The 17,413-nt window shown below is 37.5% G+C and overlaps 2 protein-coding genes across 2 annotated transcripts in view; one reads left to right on the top strand and one right to left on the bottom strand.

Moving 5' to 3' along the window:
- Positions 1-17,413, top strand: part of retreg1 (reticulophagy regulator 1) — a 215,681-nt gene that overhangs the window by 126,766 nt on the left and 71,502 nt on the right. The window lies entirely within an intron of this gene.
- LOC115436673 (unconventional myosin-X-like) overlaps positions 1-17,413 on the bottom strand; it is a 69,640-nt gene that overhangs the window by 12,605 nt on the left and 39,622 nt on the right. Inside the window, 10 exon segments of the mRNA XM_030159580.1 lie at positions 568-710; positions 2,598-2,653; positions 2,895-2,988; positions 5,455-5,550; positions 7,971-8,214; positions 9,564-9,684; positions 11,050-11,997; positions 13,970-14,009; positions 14,973-15,212; positions 15,299-15,405. Coding sequence (XP_030015440.1) covers positions 568-710; positions 2,598-2,653; positions 2,895-2,988; positions 5,455-5,550; positions 7,971-8,214; positions 9,564-9,684; positions 11,050-11,997; positions 13,970-14,009; positions 14,973-15,212; positions 15,299-15,405 — 2,089 coding nt within the window.

A 17,413-nucleotide genomic window follows, 5' to 3' on the forward strand; every position in this document is an offset into this window, starting at 1 on the left:
ATATATATATATATATATGTGGTGTGTGTGTGTGTGTGTGTGTGTGTGTGTGTGTGTGTGTGTGTGTGTGTGTATATATATATATATATATATATATATATATATATATATATATATATATATATACATATATTCTGTTAATATTCATATTTTTATTATTTTAGACTTCTATTTTTATTTTACTTTTTTGTAACTTTTTTTATTCTATTTTCTTATTTAACTTTTGACTTTTTAGTTTTTGTATTCTCATATTTGCTGTATTCTTACTTTCTTACGTATTTTTTCTGATGTTTAAATTTATTCATATTGTTGCACTGACTGACACATAATGACAACAAAGGCTATTCTACACTACTCTACTCTGTTCTACTCTACTCTGTTCTACTCTATTGTTTTCTATTCTCTTCTACTCTACTCTACTCTTCTCTATTCTACTCTACTCAGTGTGTGGTAGTTTTGTTGTAGTTTAGTGGTAGTTTTGTGGTGGTTTTATGCTTTTCGACTCCCTCTCCTGGGCTCCGTCTGTTCTAAAGGTTCTAAAGGCGTAGACGCAGAGGGCGTGGTCACCTCGGATGATGAACTCCTGCCCCTCCACCCTGGTGTCTCCCTTAGACCTCTGCAGCAGAGTGATCCAGTGGTGCATCTCTTCAGGCGTGTCGGCGTTGCAGTGCAGAACGCGGTTTGCCGTGATCATGACGAAGGAGTTTGGCCTGAGACGGATCAAAGACACGAGGGTCAGGAGGAAAAGAAAAGACGACCAGGAGGACGGATGAATACCTGAGAGTCCACATGTTCATATGAAATATATAAACCAAACAGAAGCAACATGTATGGGATGTGTTCACCCTCTGGGATCATAAAGGTCCTTCAAATCACCTTCGCACCTCAGATGCACAGCGTCTCACTAATGCCAGAAGGATTTTATACAGTTTATTTTGAACTTTTTACTTTTTTTTGTGTTTCATCAACTTGAGCCACAAACAAACACCAAATACTCAATAACTGTCTTATTTTTAACCCTTTAAATGCCATGTTTGTAATATAAACAAACCATATTTTTGATGCAAAAAATGCAATAAACTATTTTTGTTCCAATCTTCTGCATAAAAATTGGATTAGTTACTTTTTTATTTTTTCATCCTGTCAGTGATTAACACCAACACTGGTTCATATACATTATTATTTTTTGTGCTAGGTCGAATGTTAAATGTTAAAACAACAACTTTTTCATCACAATAAATCATTAACTGAGCGTAAAAAAGAACCTTACTTTGTTTTTTGAATTCATTTTATTGTCATTTTGTTGTATTTTTTCATATTTTTTTTCGGGTTTCATTTTGTTACCCATTTTATTTTTTCTTCAATTTTATTCAGTTTGTTGTTTATTACCTCCGCCAAGGAGGTTATGTTTTTGCCAGGGTTTGTCTGTTTGTTTGTTTGTTTGTCTGTCCGTTAGTGTGCAACATAACTCAAAAAGTTATGGACAGATTTGGATGAAATTTTCAGGGTTTGTTGGAAATGGGATAAGGAAGAAATGATTAAATTTTGGTGGTGATCGGGGGTGGGGGGGCCCACGGGGGGGCCCATTTCCAACAAACCCTAAAAATTTCATCAAAATCTGTCCATAACTTTTTGAGTTATGTTGCACACTAACGGAAAGACAAACAGACAAACAAACAAACAAACCCTGGCAAAAACATAACCTCCTTGGTGTGGGGGGGCCCACGGGGGGGGCCACTGATCAGCCTTGGCGGAGGTCTGCGCTCTCCGAGTGCTTCTAGTTTCATTTTTTTTTTTTTAGTTTACATTTTAATAAAAAAAACCCCTCTTGCTTAGTTTTTCATGTTATTTATTATTTTGTACATTTTTTAAAGTAATTTTTGTTAATTTTATTTATTATTTAAAGTTAAACCAAGTGTATGGGTTTTACAGGTGAATCAGTGTTTCAGATTTGTATTTCTTTTGTTCATTTTGTTCCCTATTTTCTCTGTTGTTCATTATTTTGTAAATATTCCTATTCACTTGTGTTTATTTGGTTAATTTTATCTATTATTTCAATTTGTTTTTATTAATTTAATTGCCATTTAAAAAAAAACAACTTTCTTTAACTTTGTTAAATTTCTGGCTTATTTTATTCATACTACTTATTGTTTTGTTGATTTATCATTAATATTTGGTCACTTTCTTGATTACTCTGGCTGTTTTTGTTCATTTTGATGCTTATTTTATTTTATCTTTCACTTCATTTTAGTCAATATTGATTATTTTGTAAGTTTTTTTTTCATTTTATATGTATAAAAACGTGTCTATCCATTGTCATTGATCCAACTGCATGGGTTTTACTGCATTTCACACCAATTATTGACATGTATTGATACGATTAGTGCATCAACAGGTATTAAATATATTACATCTATAAATGGTTTTGGTCGTTGTTGGATGTTTGGGTCCTTCTAAGTTAAAGGTGCAGTTTTGGATCTAACTGAGCATTAACAGAACAAACAGGATGGGATGTGTCTACTGGTCCATCCCAGTTTCTCTGAGTGGATTAGTTTGTCTTGGTCTTTTATCTTTGTGGTGTTTTATTCAGGTCTCACCTCTCTGGATTATCTGACGCACACACTGAATCGATCATCCCCACATCCAGTGTTCCCTTCAGAGACACAAAGAAGAAACAGGGAGAGGCTCATTATGGCGTTCAGTGGTGGATAATGAGTCTTAAAGGCCTCTGTTTGTGGAAACCAGGCATCACACACACGCACAAACAGACGGGAACAAATACGTCAAACATTTGAAAGCCTCATAAAGAACGTTTTTCTGCAGGTAAAACAACATCAAACAGCCACTAAAACACACTACATTTCCCAGAGTGCTTTGCTCTCATCTGGACTCACCACAGCGTTCTGGGGGTTGGCCTGCTCGTCGTGCATCTCTCGGATCTCCTGCTCCGTGGAGCCATGGACCTGACTCAGCACGCTGAACCACTGACTGTAACCGTGGAGACAACATCAGCATCAGCATCATTATCATCACGACACCGAGGCCTCGACACCGGACACGAACGATAAACAGTTAAAGCAGTACACCCGTCTATATTCTGTCGAGTTCACCAAACACTGTTTTCAAGGATATTCAATTACAAATTCAGTTGAGATCAATGAATGTAACTGAGCCTGAAAGCAGCAGCTCATGACAAATTAAATACAGATCAATGTGACGGAAAAATACACACTTTTCATTCCTATTCTCCCTTTTAAGTTTGGTAAAGTGACAAAGGCACATCAAAATCTGCAAAAAAAACAACACAGTAACAGTTGGATTTGAACAGATTCTGAGGTAGAAGGAATATTTCTTCACTTAAACGAGTGAGATATTTATTTATTTATTTATTTTTCAATGGAATTCTTCATTTTCCAACATTTCCTTGTGGTCTCCATAAACTGTAAATGCTCTGCTTGGATCTGAATTCTTCATCAATTCAACTCCACAGGTCCAACGTAGAAGATGCAGAAAGATGAAAATAATTTGACCTGAGATAATGACAATTTAAAATATGCAACAAACCAGAAAAAAATGCAACAAATACAAGAAGAAAATGGAAAAATTTAAAATGATGTAAAAGATGCAACAAGATAAAAAAAAAACAGCAAAAAAGACACGAGATGAAAGTGATCTAAAACCTGCAAGAAGAACACACTAGAAATACAACAAAATTAAAATAATGTAAAAGACGCCAAGAGGACGAAAAGATTTTAGAGGAAGCAACAAGACACACGAAAAAGAATAAAAAATCCATTTAAAGCAGTGATATTTGTCTTTTTTAAATGGAATTCTTCATTTTCCCACATTTCCCTGTGGTCTCCATAAACTGTAAATGCTCTGCTTGGGTCTGAATTCTTCATTAATTCAACTCCACAGGTCCATCTTCAACCCTATTTCTGAGTAATGACACCAGAAAGGTGGTTTGGAGCGCTGGCCCTTTAAATGCACAGGAGCCACTTCAGGCCCCGCCCCCTCCAGGTTGTTGGCTGTGCTGCTCTGTCCCGTTCAACCAACAACTGAACATTTTAGGTAACTGGCTCCAAGTACAGACATATTTTCAGTATTGACTACAACTGCTGCTGCTGACAAACAATTATGGAGAAATACTGGAGAAATGTTCGTCGGAAGTCTGGACCTTAAATGAGCAAATGTGGAGACGGAACTAGTTATAGACGGAACTAATTAAGCAGGAATTCAAACAGGTTGTAGAAATCCACTGGAATTTTGCCCAAATGAATCTAAAGATAGTTTTGCAGCAGCTGGAGGGTTCAAATTCAAACTCATATGAACTATTAGGGTCCAGATACACAAATAAATGAACCACAGACTAAGAAAAGTGGGTTTAGAGAAATATGAGCCCTTTAACCCTTCGATGCATCAGTCGGTCCAAATGACCTGCTGAGGTTGTTTTATTGTAATATCTTTGTAATGAAATGTTATTATTTCATATTCTGGGTTTTCCTCAAAAAACATGTTACTGACATCATGACATTTACATTTTTAACTTTTGATGAAATAATATGAAAAACATTGCAATAAACAAATCATTGCATTTGTGATTTAATGGAAAAACCAACATTACGCACTTCTGTTTTTCCGACATTTCGTAAATATTGGAAAAGTTTTGCGCAGATCTCCAATGGAAAAGTGACTAATGATACATTTGACTCTGTTTTTGATACAATAATATTTGAATTTACTCCAAGCTTGTATGAACATCTACATATTCAGTGAATTAAATATTGAAAAACACATGATTTTCACTGAAAAATGCAAAATGCGGAGGATAATATTGGAATAAATGGTGATAGGATAGACATAACCATGGGAATTTATAGGATGGAAAGAATAATCTTTACTGTAAATTTGAAGATGGATTTTTTTGTGCAACACTGGGAGGGATGGGTGAGATATGTGAAGCCTTTGAGATCTGATTTTGCTGAGATGAATGCATGAATATGAACCCAAAATCCTCTGAAGGAAATATGTTTTTGTGTTTTTATTTATCTTTATTTATACATTGATTCTTTACTTTGAGATCCTGTATGTCAGGATTATGATGAGCTGCTGTAAATGTTTTTGTTTTGTTTTGTTTTTTTACACCTACTCTCCGGATGTGTATAGTTTGTGTATTTGTCTGTTTTTTCAATGTGTGAAAAAAATTTGAATTCTTTCAATAAAAAGAGAATAAAAAAAAAGAATAAATGGTGATAAATCCCTTAGAAAATGTTAAATGTAGAGAAAGATTCATCTGGAATTCATCTGGTTAAAGTTTTTCTCATATATTTGTACTTTTTGGGAGGTTTTTATTTTATTATCTGTCCTACAAATACACCACTGTATGTGAATCTTTTATGACCTTCATCAACAGTCACATGGTTTTGATCCACAGACACATTATTGCTGACTGACCTGGCGTCCTCTGCAGTTTCTGCGATCAGATGGTAGGTTCTCTCTGGCATCACAATGTTGATCCCGTTCTCCTTACCAGTGTTATCGATGATCTCTCTGCAGATAAAACAAACAAACAGATCCATAAAATTAAAGCTCATTGGGTTTGCGTAAATGCTGTAAATCACGGATGTCAAACTCATTTTAGTTCAGTTCCACATTAAGCCCAATTTAATCTAAACTGGGTCAGACCAGTAAAATACAGGGTGGGGAAGCAAAATTTACAATATTTTGAGGCAGGGATTGAAAGACAGTCTATGTCCAATTAGTTTATTGAAAGTCATGAGAATTTATTTGCCGCAAGAAAATTTACATAATAGAAAATGTTTTTATTCTATGTGTCCTCCTTCTTTCTCAATAACTGCCTTCACACGCTTCCTGAAACTTGCGCAAGTGTTCCTCAAATATTGGGGTGACAACTTCTCCCATTCTTCTTTAATAGTATCTTTCAGACTTTCTCCTAATAGTTTTGCTCATAGTTATTCTCTTCTTTCCATTCTAAACAGTCTTTATGGACACTCCACCTATTTTTGAAATCTCCTTTGGTGTGACGAGTGCATTCAGCAAATCACACACTCTTTGACGTTTGCTTTCCTGATTACTCATATGAGCAAAAGTTTCTGAAAAGGTATGGATAATAGTGTTAGGTATGATTATGACATCAATATATGTTTGGTTTCAAAACAATTGACGTAGTGCCTGCTGAGAAAAAACAACTAAATGTTCATTGTAAATTTTGCTTCCCCACCCTGTAATAACAAAGTAACCTATAAATAATGAAAAATCTAAGCTTTTCTCTTTGTTTTACTGCAAAAAGTCCATTAAATTATGAAAAGATTTACATTTACAAACTAACTTTTAACAAAAAAGACGTGAATAACCTGAAAACCTGGAATTTCGTGAGAAAAATAACTGCTATTTTAACAATATTATACTTCAACTTATCATTTATACATATACATCACACACAATGTTGCACAAATGTACACCGTGGATCTACAAATACACAAAACATTTAATAACAGGCAGAATATTGGTACAATTATCCTTAATTTTCTTTAGACATTTCAGGTTGTTCATGTTTGTTCAGGCTATTCCCATTTTTTGTGAAACAATAGTTTTTAAATGTAAAAATTTTAATAATTTAATGTTTTTTTTTCCACATTAAACCAGGAAGAAAATTTAAAGTCATTATTTCTAGATTATTTTACAGTAGATCATATTAGTCTGTATGTGGAACCTGAACTAAAACCAGTTCGGCATCACTGACTGTTAATATCTTCAGTTTGCAAATGGGTGCTTCTCTCAAACTGGTCCTACAAACAGGACATGGGGGCTAAAAATTCAAACCAGATGTAGACTAATGTTATGAAGCAAGTTTGGAAGTGGCACTTCATTTGGCACTTTGGGTCTGTTTTAAACATAAATATTTACCGAGATAAAAGAGAAATTATTTTTCAGATAAAACATATTTTTGTATTATTTAACATTATATTTACTACAAAACTCTGCATGTAACACGGTCAAAAGGACACGAAAATTACGTGCTACTAATAAAAAAAAAAAAATCACTTGCAATTTATTTGTATTTAAATGTTCAGGTCCTGTATGCAACACCAGAGGACACGATGGGTTCCATACCAAACCTAGAATGAGATTGAGATTGATGAAAACCCACATGTGGATTAGAAAAACCACTAGGATCAACACATTGAACACAGTGTCTTTATTTAGAGTCTATGGAAGACCATTTACACACATGTTTTCACATCTAATGCACTGACACCTAGGGAGATTTAATGTCCATATTTGGGTCCTATTTTTGGACCCAATATTTGATTATAAATTCATTACCTCTGCCAGGAGGCATTGTGATCGTTTTGCTTTGTGTGTTTGCGTATGTGCGTGTTTGTTTGTTTCTTAGCAAGATAACTCAGAAAGTTATGGACGGATTTTCATGAAATTTTCAGGAAATGTTGATACTGGCACAAGGAAGAAATGACTAAATTTTGGTGGTGATTGGGGGTGGGGGGGTTAGGTTTAGGGTTAGGGTTAGGTTTAGGGACCTGCCTTGGTGGAGGTCTGCGCTCTCCGAGTGCTTTTCTTGTTAATTATGGGATGGCTCAGAGCACGAGTATAATTTTTTTTGCATTTATCTGAGGTCATCATTAGGTCCATGCTGAGGGTAAATATGTCTACATTTACCTTTTATTATTGGGTCTAAAAAGATGGGAAAGTGCAAGGTACCAAAATAAACCCAGTTTCACAGAAGCACCCAACAGGCCAGACTGGACCCTTTGGTGGGCCAGTTTTGGCCCACGGACCACATGTTTGACAACCCTGCTGTAACTGCTGACTCAGAGGGTTTTCCAGTATTTTAAAAATAAATAAATAAATAAATAAATAAATAAAAAATAATATTAAAAAAAAAAAAAAATTAATAATAATTAAAAAAAAAAAAAAATTGTGGCTCTTACTTGGCGCTGTGCATGTCCAGAACCCCCTTCATCTTCTCCTCACTGTCGTTCTCGAAGTACATGAGTTTGCTCTGGCGCAGGACGAACCAGCGGCGTTTCCAGTTGCGGCGGGACAGCGTGGATGAGCCGCCGCCCTTCTTGTGCAGCCAACCCTGCTTCAGAGCCTCCTGTTTGGCCCGGAACCACAGGAAGGTCTCGTCCTTCAGAACGCACCAGCGTCGCTTCCACGTGTTCATCAGGCCGCCTGCACGAGGACACAGGATGCTTTAGTTTGAAAGGTTTATTCAGTTTACTGTCCACTAAAGCACTAATGAATGCTGCAGGGTTTATTTCTTGTTGCATCATTTACAAATAATTTCAAACCACATGACAAAACAAAATCCATTAAATATACTGTACCAGTCTTTAACCTCCTGAGACCCAGGAAATGTCAGCAAAGTACAAGCTTTTTTTGTTTTTTATTAAATAAGTGCCTATATTGGAAACATCATGATGCAACAGTTTTTAAAATTTTTAAAGAATGTCCTTTGTGGTGGACAGTTTTCTTTTCTTTTTTTTGTATAAAGTTGTGAAACTCTTGTCCACAAATGTTGACAGAAAATCCATAGTTGGGTCTTAGGAGGTTAATAGTTTGAAGGTTTGGTGATAAATACACAAAACAATCATGAATCTAAGTTTGTCCAACAACAGAGAATAACAAGTGGTTCCAGGTACAACAAACCCCGCCCCTCACATGTATTGTATCTTATTTTGTCATCGATCCAGCTGATGTCATCATGTCTATGTGTGTACTGATGTCATATTAATTGCCTCAATATATGTGTCAAGTTTGAAGTAAATTGAAATGAAACTGATGTTTTTATAGACATGTAAAATTGTAAGTAAATGGGAGAAGAAAAAAGATTTTAAAAATTCATTAAAAAAAATTTAACTTTGACCTACTTTTCCCAAAATGTAACCACATCTATTCTGTGTCAGTGGCAATCTACAAACTTGAATTGGTATCAATTCTATCAAGAGTTTTGCTGCAAAAGTGTAAACAAACAAAGAAACAAACAAACAAAAATGTGTGGGTAAAAATGTGTTCATAAAATGATATGTTCTTAAATGTTTAACCTTCTGGTATCCAGGTGAGCAAAAAACAAATCACACAAAACTCACTGATATTCAAACATTTTGGTCCCATCAACATCGCAACAAAATCATATCTTTATACACCTGTGTAAAATTAAATATATTTAGCATTTTTTAACCCTTGAACCTTTGATAATGACCAGAGTTTTAGTGTGAATGTAAATGTGCTCTGTGTCATTAGCGTACATCTGTAGACCTACATCTGAAAATTCATTAGTGTAAATTAATAAATGATGGGACCCAAGACGGTCCCCTGAGGAATCCCATTGTCAGTGGAACGAACCACAGACTTATGTCACAAATTAGAAAATGATTGGAGTTTTACTGTGCATGTAAACGGGTACGTTGAGTCTGATCCGAAAATGAATAAAGTCAAAAGTTGTAACGAACGTGTGCCCTGTAGAGGTCAGAGGTTACAGTTTACTCAAGACTTGTACTGATCTGTGATAAAAGACTCACCTTTAATGTAGAGGAAGCTGTGGAAATACGGTAATGTGACGCAGCTGTAGACAGAGTCTCGACGATACGACAGCTCGTCATCGGTGTCAAACCTGTCGAAGTCGTCTTCACTGTCTTCAAACTGAGATAAAACAGACATGAATTAGACAGAGTGTATTTTAAAACAGTAGTACAACCACCTGTAGAGGTAAATTCAGTCATTTATGTTAGTATTTGTCCTTAATCCAGGACAGACCTCCACTGTATGGACAAAAGTATGTGGACACGTTGAATCCAGGTGTTTCTTTTCTAACAGGGGTCTGGGATACAAAACTATAACGACTAATGTCAGAATAGATTTTTATATTATGGGATAAATATCATTACATTGGTTAGTTTGGTTTTAAATTGCTATCTTTGCTTCTAAAATGCTTCAGATATGGTTTGGACTTAAATTCTCTCAATATTGATTTTATTTGTTTTTTTTATCCATGACTAGGATTTTACATGTTCTGCCTTTAATTTCTATATTTTTTCTGCTCTGACTGTAAATATAATTTTCTATCACATCTAACCATCTACTTTCTTCACATCTCACTGAGGAAGAAAAATCTAACATTAAACTTTAAGAAAATATTGATGTTTATAAACTATATGGACATAAATATTGGGACACATCATGTCTACAGCTGTAAGATGTCCTGTTCATAAGGATTTGAGATAAAAACATCAATATTTCCTTGAAGTTTAATGGAATCAGGGTGTTTTTGCAGGTCTTGACAGTCTTAAACATATGGAATTTTGAAACACTGTTTTCCAGACCTTGAAGAGTCTGGAATTTTGTGTGAAAGTCTGAATAAAGTATGGAAAAAAGTTTCCCTCATAGTTGAATTTTAGAGTCTGCTCTAAGGCACATAATCTGGTATGATAAGAAAAACATGAGGAAAACATTAAAAAAATAACCTAATATGATTTCACTGACCGGTTGATACTGGAATGATTCTAGTGAAAACTTGTTTGTGTGATACTCATGCACTTTTGTGATTTTAAATGTTTTGAAAATGTTTGTCAGTAAAACATAATTCACTGTGACTTATGCATTCATTCATTAGTTTTGAAAAATGCTGCGTTCCAGTCCACCCGTAACTCGTGTTTTTCCAACCTTCTACTGGTGAAAATGCACTGGAATGTCAGTCAAACCTGTGACTTCCCACCCGTGAACTCAAAGTCGTGAGTCATGATTTGACGTTTGTGACTTACGGGCTCAAAAAACAGCCTGGAACACAGCAAAAGTTTGGAATTTTATTTGGCTAAAGAACAAAAACCCTGGGGAATGCACTGATATTCATCCCATAATATAAAACCACATTATAGCATTAGTCATTATTGTTTTGTATCCCAGACCCCTGTTAGAAAAGAAACACCTGGATTCAACATGTCCACATACTTTTGTCCACATAGTGTATTTCTACCAAACATTCCAGGGTACATGTTCCCATGGACTCACCGATGACTGTGCCCCCTCTGAGCTGAAGCGATAGGCCCCTGAGCTGTTGTACGTCCCCACAGAGCCGCGGTAGTCTGGAGACCACTGCCCACTGCGGGGGTTGGAGAACGCCATGCTGCCACTGGACACGATGGCGCCCTCGTCATAGTCGTCCTGGTCGTAGTCCGAGTCCTCATCTGGAGGTATGAGCTCCACCAGGTCATCGGACTGGGCCTCGGATGACGCCTGCGGGTGGCAGAAGGCGGAGGCCAAGGGGGAAACCGGGGGTAACGGCAGCGGCTGGTGGAGCAGCGCGGTGGGGGGGAGCGGTGGGATCACGCCGTCGTTGGCGTATGGGTCTTCCTCAGATGAGTCATCGCTGGTTCGGATCCCGCTGGTCCTCTGTCCATCCGAGTGGCCGTGTTCGCTCGGGTTGGGCGAGTCTTTGAAGGCCTCGTCGTCGGCACCGAAGCCTTCGTCCACCTCTTCTTCATCGTGTCCTCTCCTCTGGCGATTCTCTTTCTCCTTCTCGTCCCCTTCACCAACTCCCAATGAGCTCTCGATGTTCCTCACGCACTCGTCGATCTCGTCGAAGTTCAGGGAGTCGAGGAACTGCTGCGCCGCCTTGCAGGCCTCGTCCTCCAGGCGCCGGAGCTCCTGGTCGCGGAGGCGCTGCAGGCGGTTCAGGGAGGCCTCGGTCAGCGACAGCTCCTGACGCTCCTTCTGCCTCTGGAGGGCCTGGATCTCCCGTTCCAGACGCAGGATCTCCTCCACCTGAGACGCCTCATGGGGCCGGATCACCTCCTCCTCCTCCGAAGACACCTCCTCCGACACCTCCTCTATGACCTCGGAGGACTCCAGCTCCACCTGAGTGGCTGCCGACATCACTTCAACCACAGACTGAGACAAAACCAGAGATTCCAGCTGCTGTACATGATGCAGTTTCTCCACTCTGGAGGCTTCTTCAGCCTGAGAAGAAGAAAAAAACAGAAGAAAACATTTAACCCTTTTAGGACGACTGTGTCTCCGGTGCCACAGTTTTACATCCACCGTCAGTCAAATTACTGTAACTATTGAACCGCTACTGACAAAATCCAAACGTCATCTTTTTATTGAGATTGGGTTCTTTCTGTTGGTCTATAACACATTAGGGTAGAAGTCTGCAGTGGCTGAAGGGGAGGAAGTGAGTTTAGAGCAGCAGAGAGCAGTCAGTGAGAGAGCGATGGAAGATTTTTATTACTTTTAGCAGTGTTTTAGTGAGGTTTTAGCAATGAATTCTAGTAAAAAATTGTATATAACAGTGATCATGCTGTTTTAGAGTGTTCTACTAGTGGGTTTTGCTGTGTATTTGTCGAGTTTTGCTTTTTTTTTCTCTTTTCACTGCTTTTTCTATATTTTTCCAATTTGTATGGTTAATTGATGGTTGTATTTTATCTGTAAATATTATGTAAGTGTGTGTGTGTGTGTGTATGTGTGTGAGTGTATATATATATACACACACACACACACATACATATATATATATATGTATGTATATATGTGTGTGTGTGCGCGTGTGTGTAAATCTATATGCAGATATATGCAGAGAGCTATCCAGGGCATAAAGAGCAGATGATGGATGTTTTTGTCAGTGAAATGAGGTGCTCTGTCTACAACTAGACAGAAAGTGAACACAGACTATCAACAGGATCCAAATGACACCAAAGAACCAAAAAGAAGAAGAACATGAACACACAATGATCTAGACTGACTCAAATGTTTGAACACATGGAAAATAGAGGAAAATTCATTCCTATAATCTCCTAACGTTTTGTTCTGCACATTTACAGTTGTTTTTCATCATAAATATGATTTAAAAAATTCAAGTCAGTTTTTTGCTATAACACTGTTTTCTGCATTTATATGAAAGTTAACTTTTTCCTGAAAAAAATGTGCAAAAGAATTGGCAAAAGACATTTTCTGACTCTTATTGCAAAAAACAACATAAAGAAATGTAGGCCTGTTATAATAGGGGTCTTAAAAGGGTTAACGGGCGCATTTTCAAGAAGAGTTTTGATTTCTAGATCCAGTGTAGTTCAGTCAAACTGCAGAGGACTGTGATACATGTACTAGTCCTGTCTGTCTGTCAATTATACAGACTAATTCAGTTTATGCTCTGCACAGCGTCACATGGATAAAACATAAAAACACACGTAATCTTATATTTGAAAAGGGAGCGGACTCTGTCTGTGTGTGTTTGTTTTTGTGTGTGTCTTGGGCATCACACTAACCCCGTACAGAGCTGACTGCTGCAGTTTTTCATACTTATGGATTTTTGGTCAATGAACAGACTAGTGAAAACAGTAAGTTAATAGGACCAATATTTTGAGAGATATTAGTAATTTTGGAAAACAGTAGCCTTCACATCGCTATGCCTTTGCCTTTGGCACTAAATCACCAAAAAAACTGAACTGAGCTTCAACTGATACCATTACCTCGAACTCCGATATTTCAACAAATATCTGCACTTTGTACCTCTTACATTTTCAGAACAGACTTTATTTTTAACCCTTTTTAAGGTGAATGTTCCTTTTTTCCTTTGCGTTTTTACACACAGAATCAAAATGAAATAAATAATGTGAAACTTCACCTGCATTCACTGATTTAATGAGTCTGGGATTAGTTCTTAATTAATTCTGATTAAATGATGTACATCTTATATTATAATTGTTTGGTAAATTGTGATAATAAATATCATGATTTACTAAACAATTTTTATGTCAGTACTTATAATATCTAGATGAACATCTTTTCACAAAAGTCAGCTCTACCCAGCATCAAAACTATCACATCTAGAACCCAGGGTCCCTACGGGTCAATGTTCTAGTGAGGATATACTTCATCATCACCATCACCATCACCACCACCACCACCACCACCACCATCACCATCATCATCATACCTCTCTGGCGAGCCGTTCAGCCTCCAGCCTCTGCCTTTCTCTGTACAAACACAAACAGAGTGACTCACATCAGACAGAAACAGACATTATCAGATCATTTACCAAAACAAAAAGGAAATAAAAAACATTTCCCGTCTGATAATGGCATCATAATCCCATTAACCCTACAGAATATACAGGTTAGACATACGGGATAGATCAAACCATGTCCGTAAACATTATTTATCAGTGTTTTAGAAGAACATGAAAGCATATTTCTGATGACTGAACACTCAATATTCCAAATATAGACTGTGTTCAGGCCAAAAAAATAATGAAAATTAAGTTTTTGTCATTATCTAAGAGAACTGCATTATGGGATTGTGAATCAGGCTTTGAATTGGTCTAAAATATATATGAAACTCATTAATCTTTCTGCATTTGACACTTATTTTATAGATCATCATTTGTATAGATATCATATAATGTATGAATGTTTGTCTTATCTTATTAAATCTATCACAGAAATATAATTTATGATTTACCTCACTCACTCACTCACTCACTCACACACACACAGAGAAAGTCATTTAAATGACATAACTCTAAAATGTTCTGCCTGCTTTATGCACTTTGTTTTCTGTATTTTTGCTGCTGTAAACACTGCAAATTCCCCACGGTGAGATCAATAAAGTCTTATTTTATCTTAAATTTTGAGACAAACTTAACTGAAAGTAGTCAAATCCACAAAATAAGATGAAACCTAAATATTATATTTTATTATACCTTATCTTATCATAAATCTTAAGACAAACCTAACTAAAATGACTTATGTACTAGTAAATCTGCAAATCTAATTCAGCTTAAACTGAAATCAAAACTAAAAAAAACCTGAATGACTAAATGGGACTGAAAAAAATAATGAATGTGAAAAAAAAGCCCACCCTTAACTGTTCCAACATTAAATAACAGCAGTAGTTGAGCTGTAAATGCCTGTAACTGCTCCTTTAAGAGGACTGCCTACCTCTCCAGCTCCTCCTCCTCCTCCTTCCTCCTGCGCTGCTCTTCCTCCTCTTCCTCCCTCCTCTTCCTCCTCCTCTCCTCCTGCAGCTGGCTGAAGGCCCGGCGGGCCAGCTGGCCTCGCAGGCGCTTCTGAAAGGTGAGCGCTGCCCAGCGGAGCAGCAGGAACCTCCTCCTCCAATAGAAAGCCCGGTAGTTCTTCTGAATGACCACAATGCACTGCAGCAGTTTCCTGTACTGCTTCCTGTGAGAGGAAAACGACCAATGAGGACAGGAAGGGGGCATGTCCCAGTCGAGTGTCAATTAAAAGAACCCAGGTGCGTGTCTTACCTGGCAATGTAACCCATGACGTGGGCCTGAATGATCATGGCTGCCTTCAGAACCTCCAGCTCCCTCTGCTTCTCCAGACGGTGCTCCAGGGACTCCCGCAGGAAAACCTGTAGAGGAGGGAGAGGAGGAGGAGGAGGAGGAGGAGAAGAAGAGGAGGGGGAGGAAGAAAAGAAGAGAGGAGAGGAGAGGAGAGGAGAGGAGGAGGAGGAGAGAGGAGGAGAGAGGAGGATGAGAAGAAGAGGAATGGGGAGGAAGAAAAGAAGAGAGGAGAGGAGAGGAGAGGAGAGGAGAGGAGAGGAGAGGAGAGGAGAGGAGAGGAGAGGAGAGGAGAGGAGAGGAGAGGAGGAGAGGAGAGGAGAGGAGGTTTCCAGTTAATTTCTGTGTTTCAACCCATTAAATCTTTTTTGTGAAACGTGATGAAAAACATGTTGTTGAAAACTGACTGAAATCTGCCACTTTATTCAACTCTGTTCATACTTTATTATTTTTATCATTTTCTGTCTGAATATCTCAGATTAAGGCTGATTTAACTGTTTATACCTGCTTTAAATCTGTGTTTATGATCCTGTGTTTCCTACTGAAGTTATAGTAAGAATATATAACATTTTCTATCTTTTTACCAATAGATGGAGTGTGGTTTTGGACACTTTCATAGACATATTTGGTCAGATTTCCTGTAAATGCGACTCTGCTGTGGACTGTGAACACTCATCACCTTCAAACATTATGAATGAAATGTGTCAGTGAACAGGAATTAACAGACAGTGCCTCGTTTTTCTCTAACATCACCATTTAACAGACTTCCAGGAGAACAACTGGACTGAACAAAGCAGTCAACATAAATCAAACCCAGATCCTCCTCTGCTTTTGTTACCGCGGTGATGAGCGATTTCGCTGCATCTCTGTGCGAAAGGACCGACGTTACAGGCACTTCTGCATCTGTCGTCTATTGATGGAGGAAGTGGGCTCACTGAGGCCTGTGGGCTTAATCCGATCAGGGACGCAGGAAAATGAGATAAGGGACGTTTGGAGACGGTGGGGAAATGTGACGGTGCAACAGGAGGACAGAGCAGACAGGTCCTCTGACGCTGAACCAGACAGACTGGGAGTCGGATCCTTGTGGTAAAGCATTGATGAGATTAGTTTGGCTGATTTGGACGTCATTAATGAGCAGGTTAATTAACAAGGACAGATGCACTACATGTCTGAGCATGAGCACACACACACTTTCATTCATTCCTTCATTCTGATACCGAACACTGGCGGATTTGTCACATGACTTACTTTCCAGAGGAATTCCACAGATCATATCATTAACCCATAACGACCCAAACAACCACTGATGACCCAAATCATCAACCAATATACAACGTTTAATAATTAGTCATCTATAAAACCTTTAATATTTTTCATTTTAACCCTAACAGCCGCCGGTAACCTAAACCATCTACTGATCTAAACTGTTTAATACCTATTGATCCATTAATCTTATCAATCCATGTCAAAAATTGGTGTAAAATACAGTTCTTCATCTTTTCATGGTCATCAGATATGACCCATTTGGATGTTCAGAGGCTCCGTAGTTACCGTGGAAACACTGTCATCTTCTACAACACTGATTCACCAGTAAAACCCATAGAGTTGGAATAACTGAGTTTACATATATCAAATATTATATAAAATGAAAAAAAATGAATAAGAATTTTACAAAATCCAAAATAAATGAGAAAATAAGCAAAACATGAACCAGAATTAAGTAAAAAAGAATAAAATAAGCGATAAGATAAATAGAAACAGACTACGTTATCAATCACCGATACAATGATGAAAATAAAAATGTACCTGGAATCGACCCGAGAACACCTGGAAATTTAACTTTTTAGACTTAAAGTTTTATTTTTCAAAATGTATCACCTCCCTGAAAGTAGCTTTGGATTGAATTGATATTAAAAATAAATAAATAAATCACATCACAGAGTTAGAATTGCAAACATTTTCAAGCACTTAAACTAAAATTCAAGCTCTTTTCAGACCTTGAAAACACAACAGCAAAATTCAAGCATTTTCAAGGATTTCAAGCACTCGTATAAATCCTGTAAAAGATGATCAAACACA

This window comes from Sphaeramia orbicularis, chromosome 17, assembly GCF_902148855.1.
Source record: "Sphaeramia orbicularis chromosome 17, fSphaOr1.1, whole genome shotgun sequence".
Classification (NCBI taxonomy): Eukaryota; Metazoa; Chordata; class Actinopteri; order Kurtiformes; family Apogonidae; genus Sphaeramia; species Sphaeramia orbicularis.